Source organism: Aphis gossypii, chromosome 1 (assembly GCF_020184175.1).
Source record: "Aphis gossypii isolate Hap1 chromosome 1, ASM2018417v2, whole genome shotgun sequence".
NCBI classification, from domain to species: Eukaryota; Metazoa; Arthropoda; class Insecta; order Hemiptera; family Aphididae; genus Aphis; species Aphis gossypii.
The window spans coordinates 26,676,313-26,695,744 of NC_065530.1; the positions used below are offsets into that span (position 1 = coordinate 26,676,313).

General features: G+C 25.7%; 2 protein-coding genes and 1 long non-coding RNA gene across 3 annotated transcripts; 2 read left to right on the forward strand and 1 right to left on the reverse strand.

Moving 5' to 3' along the window:
- The first annotated feature begins 290 nt into the window (after nucleotides 1-290).
- LOC114133093 (uncharacterized) lies at nucleotides 291-2,344 on the forward strand. The gene is made up of 4 exons (XM_050205305.1): nucleotides 291-404; nucleotides 484-677; nucleotides 1,649-1,867; nucleotides 1,981-2,344. Exons 1-4 carry the CDS (start codon nucleotides 320-322, stop codon nucleotides 1,984-1,986), a joined length of 504 nt encoding a protein of 167 aa, XP_050061262.1. The 5' UTR covers nucleotides 291-319; the 3' UTR covers nucleotides 1,987-2,344.
- A 4,204-nt stretch (nucleotides 2,345-6,548) lies between these two features.
- On the forward strand, nucleotides 6,549-8,158 carry LOC114133082 (uncharacterized). Its single transcript, XM_027998706.2, has 4 exons — nucleotides 6,549-6,715; nucleotides 6,816-7,004; nucleotides 7,588-7,809; nucleotides 7,878-8,158. Exons 1-4 carry the CDS (start codon nucleotides 6,665-6,667, stop codon nucleotides 7,902-7,904), a joined length of 489 nt encoding a protein of 162 aa, XP_027854507.2. The 5' UTR covers nucleotides 6,549-6,664; the 3' UTR covers nucleotides 7,905-8,158.
- A 2,707-nt stretch (nucleotides 8,159-10,865) lies between these two features.
- LOC126549236 (uncharacterized) lies at nucleotides 10,866-18,980 on the reverse strand. Its single transcript, XR_007603382.1, has 3 exons — nucleotides 18,785-18,980; nucleotides 18,444-18,557; nucleotides 10,866-11,244 (listed from the first exon to the last, which is right to left on the reverse strand). It is a non-coding gene; the product is annotated as an uncharacterized LOC126549236 (long non-coding RNA).
- Between the last annotated feature and the right edge of the window lie 452 nt (nucleotides 18,981-19,432).

Genomic DNA, 19,432 nt, shown 5'->3' on the forward strand with positions numbered 1-19,432 from the left:
CCGTTAGGTCTATATGAAAATATTTCAGGACGTCTTCTCCAGAGTCTTAAATAGTTAAATATAATTTAATTGCATACAGCGTAGGCGGACGTAAACAATTTAATAATATAAAGCGATTGCAGTGGACTTAAATAATATATAATACAGCGTAATACCAACAGCGGACGTAAACAATATCAGATTTAGCAATGGCATCGACCGCTTTTGAAAGAAATGAATAAAAGAACACATTGGTTGTGTTAGAATTGATGGATAAAAAAAGGGTTTTCAAGGTTGTTTTTATCCTATATAAATAGTAGGTTATATTTTCTGTGAATACATGTTGACAATTTATTCGTTCGAATTCACTTCCAAGATGAAGACATCATATTTTTGCGTTCTCTTAATGTCGGTATTGGTAGTCCAGGAAAGTATTTTTGAACTTCTACTTTTGATATGAAATGGTACAAATTTGATTTTAATTATATTATAAATTTATTAAATAGATTTCATCTGAGGAGATTTCTGAGCTTGATAAAATGGCAATGAGCTTGATACATTCTCTGGTTGACGTTGTAGAAATACCATATAGAAAACTTGAAAATGTTTTAAATCCATCTGTAGCTAGTGAAAAAAAAGAACCATTTTTAAAAGATATCCTAGCCAAACTTAATCGGAAGAAAGAAGAAATCGAAAAGGTAATAATATTTTTAATTAGTTTCATTACTTTACAACATATAAGATAAATAGTACAGGTTAGTACAATTACTTTGGTTTAATTGTATTTATGATTTATGATTGTCTATATTATAATTTTAAGAATCTGCTTTAAATATTATGTTTTTTTATCGTAATTATTTGAAAACCATTAAAGTCATAAATTATCTGTAAAAAACAAAAATATTTAGGGAAAAAAATCAACCATGATAAATTAAAAATGTTTTATATAAATAGTCACACTATTATTTTAAAACTTGGAGAAGTTAGTTAAATGAAATATATTGCAGAAGAATAAAATTATTTACTACGTAGAAAATCGATCATTTATAAGAAATGTTTGTTTTGGAAAGTAGTTAGTGTTTTGTAAATTATTATAATAATTTAGAGAATATGCCTATTTTACGGTTAAAGAATGTCTAAAATCTATTTAATAAGAAACGAGTAATAAAGTTTTAGTAAATGTTTTCATAACTTATAAGTAAATTTCATATGAAGGTATGAATGTATTTTATATATAACTGGAACAATATTTTGCACGATGTGTGGGTTTGTTTCCTTAATCTAGTTAATTTCAATAAATTTAACATTAAGACCGTCAATAATGTATTCAAATAATTCGTTTCTACGAGTGTTCGAATTTTTTTTTTTGTGGTACATGTATTCTAAAAAATGAAATATTTTATATTATAAAAATTAAAACTTAAAATGTTAAAAAAAAACACGGAAAAGTATAATATTATAAAATACCCTATAGCCTAACCTAACCTTATTGCCTTGTTTTTACTTGTCATAATTTTTTTATACTCTAATTTAAAAATATTAGTTATTGGCTATAAACCTATATGATGAAAGATAACTAACAGATACACAATTAATGTTTGCACATTACACACATAACAAAGTAATATATCAATAAATATATTAAACATCGTTTTAATTTTATTTTAAGACCTACTTGGAATCACTAACACCGGAAGAAAGAGAATTGGAAAAGAAGAAATTTATCGAATATGCCAATAATTCGAAAAGAATAGCTAACTCAATTCGGGACACTAGTAAAGCAGCCAGGTTGATGATAAATACATATTTCAACAACCTACCAAAAAATGTCCAGAACAAGTTAATTGATTTGGGAAAAGACCTTAATAATATTTTACATAAAATAAAGGTAAAATCAAAAAAATAAATAAATAAATAAAGATTGTTAAGTTTTAAATAGATATTTAATAATATACAAATCTGTAGATAATTGAAAAATAAAACATATAATTTTTGTAACAGGCATAATCCAAAAACGAATCTCCTGATGAAGAAAATAAATAACTCTACGTGATCAAAATTATTTGTAAGAACCAACAAATCATGTCGTCAATATTATAGAATCATTTTAAACTACCTGCGACTAATGATTATGAATTCATATCAATAATATTGTTTTATTTATTTAACTAGGTACATGCATTTTCAACTAACCTTCTTTGTCGTTTATAATGAACTCAAACATTAAAACAATACCACTATAATATTGTAATTTGTAATATGTATGTAGTTTATTAATACATATTTATAATTATAACTTATACACATACGACATATCTTAATATCTATAATATTTTTTAATAAAAAATAATAACATATTTATTTATTATGTTCACAAATATGGTTGAATTAAGATCTTCGACAATTATTTTCAAATCGTACTAAATATTAGACGATATAATCATGTTATAACTATAAAGTAAAGCTGTTATTAATTGTACAAAAATATTTTTTTAATTAAATCTTTTAGTCATTAAAATAATGTTCACTCTAACACCCAAAACTTTAATTTTGAAATAATTCAAAATACACTTTGGATTTTTTTATTAATGCTGTAACTATAGCAACTATGCACTAGATTTTGTTTTCAAAAACTATTATCAAATTTTTAGCGCTTTAATTTCAATTGTATTAAGCGATTTTTAATTTGTTAAATAATTTATTTAGAATCAGTTAAAACATTTTTATATCACATAAAAAATGCTAGTATGATATTTTTATAATTTGTAAGTACTAAACTTCTATTAGTGACTAAAATAGTCAAAATATGACCTACAATTTTTTTCTTACCAATTCCAAACATAGTACATAGTTACTGACAAATTTAAATATTTTTTTTATATTTATAATTAAACAACAGAAATAGTTTAAAATATACTAACATTGTGTCTAAAGTATGGTACTATTTTTTGAGTTACATAGAAAATTATGCATATTCTATGCATATGGGACGTGGATGTTATAGTTGTGATTTTTTACTTGTAAACTGAATATCACACTTATAATAATATTTAAACTACTTAAGCATATACTGCATAAGCACATAATGATCAATCACCTTAGTATATAATAATATAATTATCCATAAAAACTATATTATGTTTGTAAATTTATTGCGATGGTCTAAACTCTAAATTATAAATAACTTATATAAAACGAATATCGACCACAAAAATATTATATACTCGTATTATGCAATAATTTATTAATATATCGTGGTTATATTAAAAACCACTATATAATAATAAACAAATAAAAGTAAATTTTATTAAGTATGAAAATTATGAATGAGTTAATTATGCAGAATGATTATGTAAGTCCTAACTAAACACTATATAATATAACAATATCAACTATCAAGACAGTATAGGCTGTGTGAAAGAGCCAGCAAGTAATCAGTGTTTGAACACTGAACTTCAAGAAATACGATATAATATCATAAAATTCATATGTGAACATACACAAGTTATATAAATAGGTAGTATCAAAGTTGAGCAAGTAACCATTTTTTTTAAACTAATTAAAGTTTAGCTAAGTTAAAATTAATTTTCAAATAAAAATAAATTTTATGAACTAAGTTGCACATTTTCGTGAAAACAGTGTGCGTTGTTTATTTAGCACACATTGGACCACATCGTATAATAAATATTAATAATTAACAATATTTTGATCAATGGAAAGTGATAAACAAATTTAATCAACTCTATATTGTGTACTGTTATAATATTAATTATTTTGTATTCATATAACATAAACACTAGATGTCTTTAACTAAATAAAAGTTATTGTTCTTAAAAATGAACGAAAAAGTAACATGAAAATAAATAAAAAGGCTTTTAATTTTAATTACTGTTTATACGTAAATATTTAGGTAAATTATACTTATAATACAACTTTCAGTGAACAAATTTTTCACTATTCCAATTTACCAATAAGTAAAATTTGATCTAAAAAATTAATTTATATCATTTTCAAAATTATTTAAACGAGTTATTATTCATTATTTTATCATTGTTAAATTTAAAACATTTTAAATGTTGGATACAATCTTTTTGAAAAAAATAATTTATGATATAGATATAGTCGTATAACAGAACATATATACTTATTACTTTTTTCCTTATAGTTAATAAAAATGTAATTTTTTTCTTTTTATCATGTTAAAAAGGAAATATAATATATACAACTTGGTGACCTGATAATAATTCGCTATTATTATTTGACGATTTGATATCTTATTTGTATTTATTTTAAGTTAGATATTTATATAATAGGTATACAATATTATTATTATTATTAGTTGTATAATGAGCACATTGTTACGCCACCAATCAAAATTAAATTTAAACAAAACTCCTGAAAATGTATAGCCAGTAAAACGGTAGCCACACGAAAATTACATTATTTTTATGGTTTGTTACACGCGAATTAATGTATCGAACATGCGAAGTCTGTTCAAAATTGTTTCTACACTAGGTACCCAATTATTATTAATTACCGTTATCAACTCATCAGTTGTCTAGCACTAGAAACTTGCAAGATGAGCTGAGTAAGTAAAGACAAATAGGTAATCTATTATTACTACTAGTCTTTGGATTCTGTCTATAGTAAATTGTATTTTATTACAATTTGCATTGTATTAAATAGGATGAAATCTGTAACAATAAAAGCAGTATAAGGTCAAAGGAAATCACGTCAAAGATTTTATAACCGGATATTCCAATGTCTTCAAACAATAATTCGTTATACAAGACAAATAGATAAATCATTAAAATAACTTACCTTTATCATAAATCCTTAAGCGGTCTACAGCAGGTGGAAGTACAAAGTATAAAATGCGCACTACAGCACACTATTGAAATACGTTCCTTTGAACTACCACAACAAGGCAAAAATAGAACGACTAGGTGGTCGGCTCTTCCAAGGTACCCAAATTGTTTGTTTCTTGTATCTATGAGTTACTTATGAAAAATCCTGTTTTAAATTGTTGAGCTTTAGCTATCAAAATTGAACATTTATTACATTTTTAACTACAAAATAATTTGTAAATATTTTCGCAACTAAACAAATAATTATTATATTAAAATTTTAACTTCAAATATTTGTAAAAAAATTCCCATCAAAATCTTTTCATATATTCTTTTCCGATTGGTATTAAATATGTTACTGATATCACGCAGTGATATGTTTTAATTTTTACAATATAACATGTTATATGTTACTTGTAGTAAACAATAATGATGAACACACTGATCAATGATCCCAGCAACTCACGTAGTAACAATAGTATACATATAATATACATATATATATAAAATACTAATATAAACATTTATTTTAACATTTAATATTCGTTCAGACTTTCTCGTCGTCCACGTCGCTTCGAAGTCAGTCGAGTTCACCCAATAACAGCAATATAACCTTCTACCAAACTTGAGAAGTCGCCTACCCAGTCGTGATAGGACCTACAACCTACATCGACCTACACCGGATATGTTGCAATTCTTTTAATTGTTCTAATGGCTTAATGTCGGCCGTTGTGACTGCCTCTATTCAATCTCCACCACTTCCGGCGGAGTTATTGGTGGCTATTCCGTATCATCATGTACCTCTAATGTCGACGTACACGAGGGCTGCTGATTTTGCACTTCGTCCGTCGGTTCGTAACCAACATAACCTAAAAACCGTAAAACCTAAAATCGAAACCACCAAAATTGTTTTGGTTTCAGTCCCTGGTTCCGCCAAGAGTTGCATATCTTTAACTTCATTAAAAAAATATATTTCTGATGGTTCATCTATATTGCACTGAGAGAAAATCACTAAAATTTGTATGATATGTATACTTACACAAATAACCTCTCGGGATACGAAGCACCACACTTCTTTTCTATTGTCTTCATCTTTTGAGTGTCTCTGGTTTTTTTAATGTTTCCTGTTTTGCTTTCTTTTATCCGAGATTTCCTCAGTATTCAATTGTGACTTATTAATAAAAGTACTCACCGTTTACAAAAAATTGGATACTTCGAGGATAATAGATGATGGGTTATCTGTTTTATATACTATAAGATACTTATGTACTATATCTACTTTTTAGATATTATATTTTAAATTGCAATTACGTGAGTTAACTTTATTCTTTTAATTTTATGCCGATTTTAAATTAAAAGAAAACAGTCATGTTATTATTATTAAGATTGTAATTACTACAGTCATTAAAATAATATTATATACTAGCTAAATATAACTATTGCATTCTTATATCAGGCTATTATATTACATGTATTACATAGTTCAAATTGTTATAATATAAAGATTTAACAATCAAATAAGCATTTTGTCAATTATGCAAACAATATTATTTGATGATTCAAATTTATTTCTAATGAATGATTAAAAAAAACTGATAATAATTTCACCTTGTAGTTTATAATAATTATTTATTATCTGTATATTATAAAGTTAACATCGTAGTTAAATAAAAATATTGATATAATAATTACTTATCACGATTTTTATTTCATATTAGCATAAAAAAGTATATACGAGGAAATTAAATGTAGGTATATATAAGGTTAATGTAAACACTTTATTTCATTACATAAATTATTAATCTTTCAATTATTATAATTCTTTAATTTCCACAAATATGCGTTTGTTATATTTGTCAAGTCTCTTGTTATCAACACTAGTATTTCAGGTAAATACTTTTAAACGTCAATACTATACAAAAAATTAAATCGTATTTTAAAGTTTTAAATCATTAATAATAATTTATGTATTTTGTTGCACCTACTTAGATTTCTTCTGAACCTACTGAACTCGACAAAATAACAAGCCAAGTACAGGAGTCCTTGGTTCGCCTTGCAGAAATTCCTTTCTTAAACTTGGAAAAGGAAGATCCTGTAAGATTTTTAAGGGATCAAATTAAAATGTTTTCATATAAATTATCATCAAAAGCTACCGAGATAGAGAAAGAACTCAATAAGGTAATTTATAATATTTTTATGTAACTTAATAACTAACTATAACAACTGTTATATTATCTAATTATTATAAAGTAGCTACCATTTTTATTGTTTTTTTAGACATAAATTACGCGCTAGGTATGTTTAATTTCTGTTAAACTTTTACTTTTAAACTTTTAAAACATATAACCCAAAAAATACATAGAAACAGTATTTTTAATTGTAATTTTTAAACCATAAATTTAATACATAGTGCTTTTCAGTTATATAAATATTATATTCTAATATATTGCTTAGTACCAATTTAATCAATTATAAATAAGTTCATAGAATTAATTAATTTCTAGATTTCATATTTCATGACATTTATATATAGTATAATATAATATATATATATATATACATATTTTTAGTTGTTAAATGCATTAACCGTATTATTATATTATCATACAAGCTATATTTAAGAAAATCGCATTTTACATCAGTATAGGCTGAAAATACAGGCTAAAAATCGTCAATCATTTATTCTTACAATAAGTTTTAAAGTTAAATGGACAAATATTTTGTTTGAATTTCAATTTAATCTTACTCAACATCATTAAAGGTCTACCATGATGATTCTTTACTGGCGCCAGGAATGAAAGAAATTAAGAATAAAATATTAGAAAATTTATCGTACTTGACAAAATCATATGACATGCAAAATCCAACAAAGGACATTATCACAGGTTTAATAAATAAATCTTTTAATACATTGCCAAATAATATGCAGACAAAATTATTAAGCATAGGACAAGACATTAATACTTCGTTAGAAAAATTACGAGTAAGTTTTAAAAAATATAAATGTTGAATAATAATAATTCATGCAACTAACTATTTCTTATTCAATAGGTTAAATATGATAATGAAAATGTGTAAAAAAAAAAAACAAAGACGATGATAAGTTCAAGCTCGGAAGTTATGTCGCACAAAGTTGTATACTATATTTTGAATGTATTACATTTAAAGTTTAAAAAATATGCTATTAATGGTATCAGTTAAAAACAAAACTGGCATGATATGCTGTCTATAATATAATGTACTATATAATACAATAATTATAGAACGAAATTTTTAAAAATTTGACAAATTACAATTTGATAAAATAAACTTGCTAGGTAAAAATACAACAATTGTTCAATCGTTTTTAAAACCTCACAATATGTCAAAATATTATTAATTATATTACTTCGCATAATAATATGCTAATCAGAAGTATTAATTTAGCATACAATATTTTTCACTGAATCATATATTTTAAGTTAATTGATAATATATCCAGTACCTACATCCAAATAAACTTCAAGGAACTTAGCCTGTAGATACCTACTACTGCATTCATTATATCATTTGTAACTCATCGTATGATTTACTTGTATAATTTCGTTAACTACTTAAAACGATAAATGTTATATTATAGTATCTATAGACCATACAACAGTTTTCATAATTAGATAATTAGTAATCATTTTACACTATCCATATTTTGGTAATCGTTGACTTACCGGCTATAGGTAAATCAATGTATACTAAATAATTTCAAAGGCAGCCTTAAAAAGCTATAGTAATTTACTTTCGAGAATTTACCTACAACCAAATAGAATACATGTTTATTCGAATGTAACCACTATGTAAATTTGTGGGCTATTACCACAAAGAACAAAATATTTTCCATTATTTGTAATTTTAATATTATATTTTAACCTTAAAAAATGTTTTCAAAATAATGTTAGTGAACTTAATAGTTTATTCTTATTAAAATATATTGCTAAGTATCTACGTGTATGAATTATATACTTGAATAATATATAAGTAGTTTATTTATTTATTTTTTTTATTGTTCAATGTTTTAAATTAATCGAGTGAAAAAAACTATTTAAAATAGTTTGTTCAGTTCCGCTTCTACAGCGAGCTTCTTTTTATTTAACCTCGTAAATATTAGTTAATTATCAACACAAAAGCGTGCTATAAAAATAGTAAACTTAACAGATTTATGCTCTTAATGTACTCGTACTTATTTTATTTTCAATTAAGTAAATATTTATAATATAATATGTACTTAAAATAAATTATAAAACATATTCATATTTTAAATTTTATTCCACGGAGTACATTTTATATTTAGGTAATAGTTAATATCTGTTAAATCAGATGAGAAAATAATTATAGCTAATTTGACACTGATCAATATTTACGTTCCATTGAAAAATTCAAAACTAATACTTACTTATAGTTATAATTGGAAATCTTTTTAAATAATCAATATCAAAAGAACCTAATTAAGCAATACACTTAAATTAAAATATATTTGTATCTTATTTAGGTATCGTATTACCATTACTTTATATAATTTATATACCTATATAAATCGTTTCGTATTTGAAATTAAAAGTTGTTATTATAAAAATTAATAATTATTCTCATATTATCAAAGTGAAGGTTAAGTGTTTTTTTAAATAATTTAATGTTATTTTCTTCCAATAAACGTACAGCGTACACAATACACATACAATTTTTTCCATAAAATTATAAAAACAATAATATTATATTATTATACTCAATTTTAGCAAATTTGTGATAATATGGTTCAAATATCTTACCCTTGTTACGAACATTTTACTAATAGATACGTGAAATATAATACTAAATAGTAAATACAGTCTCTATCAGCTAAATTAACTAAAAAATATTACTAATTATATCAACATTTAACATTGTTTTAATTTGAAATATAATTCCATCTTTCACACATCCTCATTTTATTGGATGTAAAGTTATTGTAAAATATATTAATATCCACTTACCTGTATTTTTATAATATATTATTATCGTAGATGAAATTAATATGGTTTGTCTAACGCTAGATTATTATAACTTCTGCGTAGTTTTATAGAAACATGTAGGTATTTCACTTTGTGCACTTTCAACCCGTATTGAAGATTATAAATAGTAAATCATTACCTGTCTATCTGTTACAAGTTTGAAACATAAAAAATTAAAACGTTTATTTCGTATTGTACTAAAACCGGTGTATTATCATAATATTATTATATCATAAAATATGAATACAATTTAAAACACAGTAAGTAGTAATCCATCGCATCATATAATGAAATTAAAATAAACAACAGTGTTTTGTAAGAATGAAATTTCTGATTAATGTGTATGCTATATTCCAGTTATCTCCATTCAATAAGAGCTGGTTTGCTTAAGATTTCCAAAGTTTGGGAATACATAAACTTGGTGAACTTTACGCGCTCCTTTTTGCCACAGCAGCGGTAATTAAAACTTATTTTCATAATACAGATTCTATTAAATGATAGCGGGAGACGGACGGAATATCTGCTGAACTCTTTTCCGACAAAAGAGACTGAAAAGACCTTTTGTCGATCTTTTGAACGGGACAGACTCGATTACAAAACCAAAAATCCCTTGAACAGCGCGATGTCGAATGAAATGCGTCGTTCCTTCGGCAGAACCCCCTAGAGGTTTGTATACACCACAGGACCGCATCAAAGCAACATGGACATGGAAATTAATTTCCAAAATCTAAAAAGTTTCCAGAGACTGAGATATTCATTAGTGTGATTTTAATTGATGGGGGACGAGGAAGCGCGAACCTGCAGCAGCGCAGTTATGAGAGTAGGATTCCCCGGGATAAAAAAAAAATAAACGTTAAAAAACCACATCAGTCGAGAGAGTCATCTTATATTATGTATACTTACAGTCTATTATATATAATATTATATACCTATTTAAATGGTTGAATTCAAAAATAGACACATACACACAAATAAATATTTATATATACATATGTTATTACCATAAATCGATAGGACCGCTCAGTCGTACACAATAAACTCGACAACTGCCGTCTGTCTGTATGTCTTTAAAGATATTCGTTCAACACTTGAAATGCTCTCTTCGCCGTATATAATATATACGACAAATTCGATGGTGCGAAAGAAAACCCTCTTTCGCCATTTATACTATATATTCGTTGAAAATCCTGAATTTAAAATAAATCAACATATTATATTATGGTATCAAATAAATGGATTATCCTTTCTACATTATAATAATATGTATATTATTCCAATACCATTTTTTTGTATTGCCAATCGTCAGTAGTTCAGTACATTTTTTTTACACTGCTAGCAACATTAGTGAAACCAAATTATTTTCAAGGAAGGTGCGTGGCTGTACTTTTTTTTATGCGCTAAATGTTTCAAAATTTTTTTTCATACTTTATAATTTTAATATGTATTTTTTTTTTTATTATTATTATGCAAACTATTACAAAAAAGTTATTTGATAATTTTTCTCCGTATTATATTCTAGATTAAATAAATATAATTATAAATTTTAATGTACTAATAAATAAAAACCTTTTTATATTAGCTAGCTCCTTTATAATACTATGTACGTAACTACATTAATTTTTTTCTTACAAACCTTTATAACAAATGGTCTGTACGAAATTTTTTATTTCATTGACAGCTAATGATAATTAGACGTTAATATTTGCAAAAATATAAATTAGTTTTAATCTAATACTACCGCTATTTACGAAACTATTTATTTTAATAATATAACATTTTATTGGAATTTTATAATATAATTATACTATTATAAAAAACATTTATATTTTTTACAATCAAATTAATATATTATTATTATTATTTGCATAATATTCAAACTCTTGGAAGTTGTATAGCTTAATGTGTTATCTTAGTGCTTCAAAATAAATGTATGCAAATTGTTTATTATTTATATTTTATTTTATGAATAATATTTATAATTTGACATGGACATTTCTATTTTATTCAATTTAAAAGTTTCCATTAAGAAATAAAAAAATAAGACATCGTAATATTAAAGCAATAAAATACTTCAGCAAACGAATTATTATACCTACAGTTATGAAAGTATATAAATAAGTATTAAATAAGTAATAAGAATTATTTTAATTGTATTGATTATAAATTGGATAATAGTAAAACATTTTCATAAGTATAGCATACGGAATATCATAAAAAAATTATTATAATTACAGTATTATTTTATGGCATAAGTATTATTGATAAGAACATATTTATTTTATACTAATTAATAATTATAAATATAAATCATAATGAATATTTTAAGAAGGTATTTAAGTATGATTTAACACTATAGTTATTCAATTGTTATTAAAATTATTATAGATAAATACTTTATTATTTCAAATCGTAGGATCAGAATCTAAGGGTGATCTATCTAAAACTTTAAAAGTATCAAATTGCTAAGGATATCAACTTATTTAAACTTCAAGATTGAATTTATTTTGCTGAAAATATCATTGTTTATATAAAATAAAATAATATGTCTTATCTAAAACTAATAACATTATTGAGCTGTATTAAAAAATAAAATAAATATCTATTTTCATCTTTCAAATAAATAGGTAACTTCATTTAAATTTAAGCTTAAAATGACTAGAAAAATGTGTTATTAATATTAAAATTTTATGTTATAATATGAACTATTTATGAACAATTTTAAATAAATAAAATAAATTTTAAAATTTTAAATCTTGACATAAAAATTGCACATTTCATAAATTTTCAACTACAATAACATTTGCGAATTTTCATGATTTTGTAGAAATTTGTCAGCATTTGAATTTTTGATGCATATTATAATAAATTGTGCCTATTTATTTTTAATATTTTTACTTTCTTTACAACTATAAAAAGAAATTATGTGAAATTATCTTTTAGGACATTCTCAAGCATTTTGAACCAGAAAAAAATTTAAAGAGATAAAATCAAAATACTGAACATTCGAATATCTGTAAAAATATTAAAAAGAAAAGAAATATTTTTAAAATTGTATTATGAGTAAAAATTGCATGTATATAATTATGTTTTCAAGTAAAATAAAAAAAAAATTTAATTTATTTTCTATTTATTATCTAAGTAAAATTGGCTAAATTAATTATATGAAGATATTTAGGGAAATAAGATAACGGAATAAACGGATAAAGAAGATAATGGAGACAAAGCAGAAATATAAGAAGTCATCAAACAAAGATATGGGAAACTTCCTGTACGATTGTCAAAATACGAATACGAGCATGGAGCACATCCAGCTTTGGCTGCTTAGATGTTAACGTTCGCCAAGGAGACGAAAAATCTGCTCCAGGATATGAAGGACTGGTGCAAAAGTTGAAGATATTGACCGAAAAAGCTTTGGAAAACAGCTCTGTGATGTGTAAGTTTGCTTGTAAGAGTAGGGATAAAATAGATAACCTATCATCTATTCTCCTCGAAGTATCCAATATTTTGTAAATGGTAAGCACTTCTATTAAGAAGTCACAATCGAATACTGAGGACACCTCGGTTAAAAGAAAGCAAAACAGAAAACTACATTCAAAAAACCAGAGGCGCTCAAAATACAAAGATAGCAGAAAAGAAGTTCTGGTGCTTCATATCCCGAGAGGTTGTTTGTGTAACCCCTTGATGCTATTGTTTTATCAATCAATTATGGTTGTTGGAGGTGAAATAACCAATATTAAAGCACCTTCAAATCCTAAATTGTTCAATGTAAAAAAAAAAATTATGAATGACTCATTGTGATGAGGCCAAACGATTGGAAATGACTTTAATACATTCCTACAAATTATATTTTAAGAACTCTTGGTGACTCGAAAAACTTAGGAAGTCGAAAACCTCGATAAGTCGAATTTCTAGGGAAATTCATTTTTTTTTTACTTATCGAGGTTCCACTGTATATTTTACAAATTCAATCATCTAAGTATTATTAAAACTAACACTTATATAGTGTAAATATTGAAACATTTAACGATTTATCAAGAAAACAGTTAGTACGTATCTGTAGAAATTTCATTAGCCTAATCACAATCTAAAATAAATTATTATTTATTTTTAATTATTAAATTAAAATATTTTTAATAGTAATATAGTTATATTATTATATTATAAAATAATGTGACTTATTTATTATTTTCAATACTGTGAAAAAAAATAACTCGACTTTTATATTAAATTCTACAAATATCTACTATAACAAAAATAAATTATATTTCTTTTCCTATACTTGCTTATTGTTTTCTAGGATAAACTTTTTTTATCATCATAGTTATTTATATTGATTTTATAACATTGTACTAAGTGTAGGTGTACCAAATAAACAAAAGTTAAAACGGAAGTTTATTTAGTACACATTAATAACATTTGGTAGTCTTGTTGAATGTGTAAATATATATAGTGATATAATACACTTGTACTTAGATGTAATCATGGCTCATAAAATCTTCTCGACTAAACAAATATAATATATAAGCACCGGCTTTTCATTAAAATGTTACTAAAATAACATTTCGATAAAACATAAGATTTTCGTAAACAAAATAAAATCAATACTTATACTTTCCATCTACCGTCTTCAACTTGAGTGTGTTATAACAGTAAATAATTATTATTATTGTTTTTATTATTATTATTATATATTCAGTACCCTATAAAATGAAGTTAACATCGACAATTATTTCATTAATACTATTATACGTATGACCCGTATTTACCTGCACAGTACAACAAAAATATTAAATAATAGACAACTATAATAAAGCTAATAAAATGTTACAAAAGTGTTTCTCGTCGAACGCCGATGACAACGCGTTGTTGCCATTCGATGTCGAGCGCGCGCCCAGCCGATGACGACCTGTAGTCGACATGGCATAATTAATTCTATAGGTTATCTAAAATGGCGGTTTGGTGGTGAACGATCATTATAATTGACACGGTCATTCAGTAAATGTATTAGAACAATAAAAAACAGCTGGTTTCGATTTTCCGACATTTGTATGTTTATTAAATATTTAAATAATTATATACAATTTAAACTAGCTGCGTTTCACGCATTCCGCAATCAAAGACACAGCATTTCAATTTTTATTTTTCCACGAGCCCGCATGAATGTGTATTGATGGGATTAAAAAACCGTTTCGGCGATATGACTTGTCATCATTATCGCACCTTTGTAAACGTATAGTTCGACTGAAAACCAAAAGGAGCGTCCGTAAGCACTTTAAAAAATTTAGTTTTTCGTTGGGTATCTATACTACGTTTTTTTATCTTTTTATTTTTATGTTCCGATTACGGCTTTTACAAAATGTCACCGACGTTCGACGTGATGGATATATAATATCAATGGATCATACACGTAAATAATTTTCTCCGCGGGCATTATTATTTTTTTCTCTCGCGTCCGCCGGAGGTGCAGTAATGAAAAATCGTCTTCCGCGGCAATTATTATTCTTAAAAACGTCAATCACGTTTAAGTGTATTGCAAATACCTCTCAAAGTTATTAGGAAAATTGCGCTCGGGTGTTAGCGAAATATTTACACGGTGGAAACGGTGGCGGGAGGGTTGTTTTCAATAACGTTTAACATTTTGAGAAATTAACGGTAGCCCTTTTACAACGCCGACATATACTCTCACACGCACGAGCGATATTATACATATAGGTACATAAGCGTACGTGAACACTAGCACACAGGAATATGTATAAGAGATGCCGCGGGGTTGGTTTTAGTGAAACCTTTGGGAGTCGATCATTTGTCAAAGTCTTTTCGCCCCGTGTCTCGTTCTTGAAATGTTGATAAATCGACACGACCACACCCTGTCTATCATGGTTAGTATAGAGTGTAATTTCGACCCATCCACCCCCGCCAGCGCACCACGAGCCCGAATTCCTGGGCGTCGTCACTCTCATATTATTATTATGTTCTCGATGTTTACAACATTTTAAACAGCTAGAACGCTATACACCGTACAACGTATTATTTAATGACAACGGTATTATTATCATTGCAGCTCTCGTTCGGCTCTTTCAAATTCTTCATTTATTGAAAAAAATTTCGGCTTCCTAACTGCTGTCATGATGGTAGCATGTAGACAGTGCAGTTATTAATATTGCCGTAACATGGATTTAAAGATAAATACGTGACCGGCGTATGTTTAAAAATATTTTATTGCTCGTACAAGTAAAAGCTAAGTTTTGTGAGATTGAAAGTTGTAATATACTTTGGGCACCGCTACTACATGTATGTTACCTATTATAAAATATAAATCAAATATTTGAACCAACTTGGAACTACGGGCGCACTTTTTATTTATTTATTTGATGACAAAAATAAACCCTGGTGAAGAAGCCATGATAAAAAAAAAAATGATATAAAATCACTAATATTTGACGACAAAACTATTTTCGTGTAGTGTATACTGCTATTATTTATTCCGAACAGAGACAATACCTAATAAAATATCGTATACGGCTATAACATTATGCTAGATAATATTTAAATTTTTTTTTTTTTATTTGGATATCAGTTTATCGTTTGCGAACCACCATCATAGATAGGTACTTTGAATAAATTATAGCATAGTCATTGCCAATATTGTCGATACAGACTTATTCAACTAATTTACATCACGTTACACGCGAACGACTTTCCAACAGTGTCATACATTGCGGATTTGCAGCGCCACACCAGATCCAAATACTTAGGTATATAGTCAAATATTTAGAATATAATCGATATTAATTCATCTATAACAATATATACGTCACATTAAGAGAAACCGCACGAGGGCGCAATTATAAATGTATATTGTACATAACATGTATATATATGTATTGTACTCGTATATAATAATATAACTCAGTCAATTTTTATCCCACCGGGTTTCAAAATAGCATTATTTTGGACGACGACTAAAACAATTTGCATCTCCTGCTGTAACAGTCATCGCAGCGGCACGTAATTGCAGAACGACGTGAGTAGAGGAGGTGTCCCGTGTTTGTCTTGGCCGGGTGAAAGAGGGGACTTACTTGATTGCGTTAGCCTAAAATTATGACGGGTTTTGTCGGCAAATCGAGTTAGCATAACATTATGACAATATTAACCAAACAACCAAGACCCGTTAACATTTTCCACGACCGTCCCCGAGAAATTATTATTTCTCTCCCAACATTACCCTTTTTGAAAGACAAATTGATATTATTTTTATTCGGGTTTGAGGGTGTTCAAACACGCGCAGGTAAAATTAGCCATTGTTCTGTATATATTATAATACGTACATATACGTATATAAAAAATGTATGATTTGAAAATGTTTCGTTATATTAATCAGTATTTAAAATCATTTTTTTTATTAATACCATGCAAATTATAAATGTAACAATTATCTTAGATATTTTACCTTTATAAAACGTGTAACTAAACTATACTAACCTGAGATTAATTTAAATGATGACTCAAGTTAATAAACAGTCAAAACAGGTAGGCATTACTGTTTTATGTTATACAACATGACGATAGATTAAACTTTTAAAATGTTACATAATTCATAAATAAGAATGCCAGGAGCTAAAGAATCAAAAAGTTCATTGGTATTCAATGTAAAATTTCAAACGGATTAATAGTTCAAGTTTAATTTTAACACGATTCACTAGTTTCAATTACCTACACCCGTAAGGATATTCAAACACTGAGCTTTGAGTTTTCAAGAAGAATTAATAATTCAAAGTGGTGGGAAAATGTAATCTATATAACATATACAATATATATAACCAAGCCGGTTGCTTTAAATTATTAAATTATCGTGGCTATAGACCTAGTACTATATAGTTACATCATAAATACATAATGCGTTTCCAAATATTATAAATTTTCTTATTTACTGTTGAAATTGTCAAGCATAAATTATTAATAAAACATGTTTATGAGAGGATTTTTAAATTTAGGAAGATAAGTGTAATTAAAACGTGTATATAACTATACCTATTAAACTAGCAACAAATTGATAGTATAAAAAAAATTATAAGTTTAAATTGTAAGCAAGTTAATTTAGTATCATGTAAATTTGTTTACTTTTACAATAAATATTTGGTTTTTAAAAAATAACGTTGCAAAAGTTTATATCGATAAATATTTTTACTATATAATATTAAATAGGTAAGTGCATTTATATAGGTATTTTACATTCTTACGTATAAAAGTTCTACAATAATATTTTTCTAGTACATGGTTACATTTTTTATAATAGTAAATCTGTTAATTGAACCTAAATTCTAAGGTGGTATAGTAAATAATTTATTTCTTCAAATAGTATAATAAAGTTGTGTGAATGATATCTGTATTTTTTTTATGAAGAACAATTTTTCATGTTAAAAACATATTAATGAAAATATTAACAACGTATTAACCATTTACTAAAAAAAAATTCATTGTAAGTTTTATTCTAACAATAAACTATTTTTATGTCTTATTGATTTCTGAACATAATGATTATTTATTTTAATAAATACTAATATAACACAAATTTAAATAGTGAACTTTTACTTACTCAAACCACACTGCGAGTAGTAAGCCACAGAAAATATTTCAAAATGAATAATGAGAATTTGCAGAGGCATCAAAAATCGACTGTACTACTGTATTGGTAGTAAATTTGGCGGAGCTATAAACAAGATTACATACTGTATAAGTTGGAGGATATAGCTAATAATTAGCTATATTTTATATTTGTTCAAAAAATAAAATATTTTCCAATGTTTTTATTTTAAGTATAATTGCAAATTTAATTTATTTAACAATAATGTATATTTTGTTATACATATTGTATAATCAGATGACTATTCTAGTCTTATTACTATAAAAGTAGAGTGTAACATAAGTTTCAAATACCAAGTATATTGTAATATTTCAGGTCTGAACAATCTTTAAATTTATGCAAACATAAGTATATTTTCTTCAGTAAATTCTTATTCCAAAATGTTTTATTTAATTTATATGCATATAGTGAAATTATTTTTGCTTAATTTATAACTTATTTTGATAACCGTCTAACCTATTATACCAAAATATAAAAATTTAATTTGACAAATTGTGAAAATTATCAGATCAATTAGTGTAAGATATCATTGAATACTAATCAATATATCATCAATTAATTATTAAATAACTACTTATTTTTAATATATAATTTATTATAATTTATCATATTATTGCGTGTTAACTTCTAAAAATATATGAACAATAAAAAATAAGTTGTAATATAAATATAATTATAATATAAAATTTAAAAAAAATTATCTCTAATACAAAAATAGATTCGATATATATATATATTATCGAAAAACCATGGCCGGTTAATATAGAAGCCCGAAATTGTAATTTTTTGTTAAACTTAAGCAAAGGGTATGAAAAGCTGCCGAAGCTATAACAAGAGTTATACCAAAAATTTGCAAAAACAATTCATCTACAACCACAGTAAGCCAGCAAAGCCTACATAATGAGATTATTTTAATTACATATTTTAAATAACAATGTTTT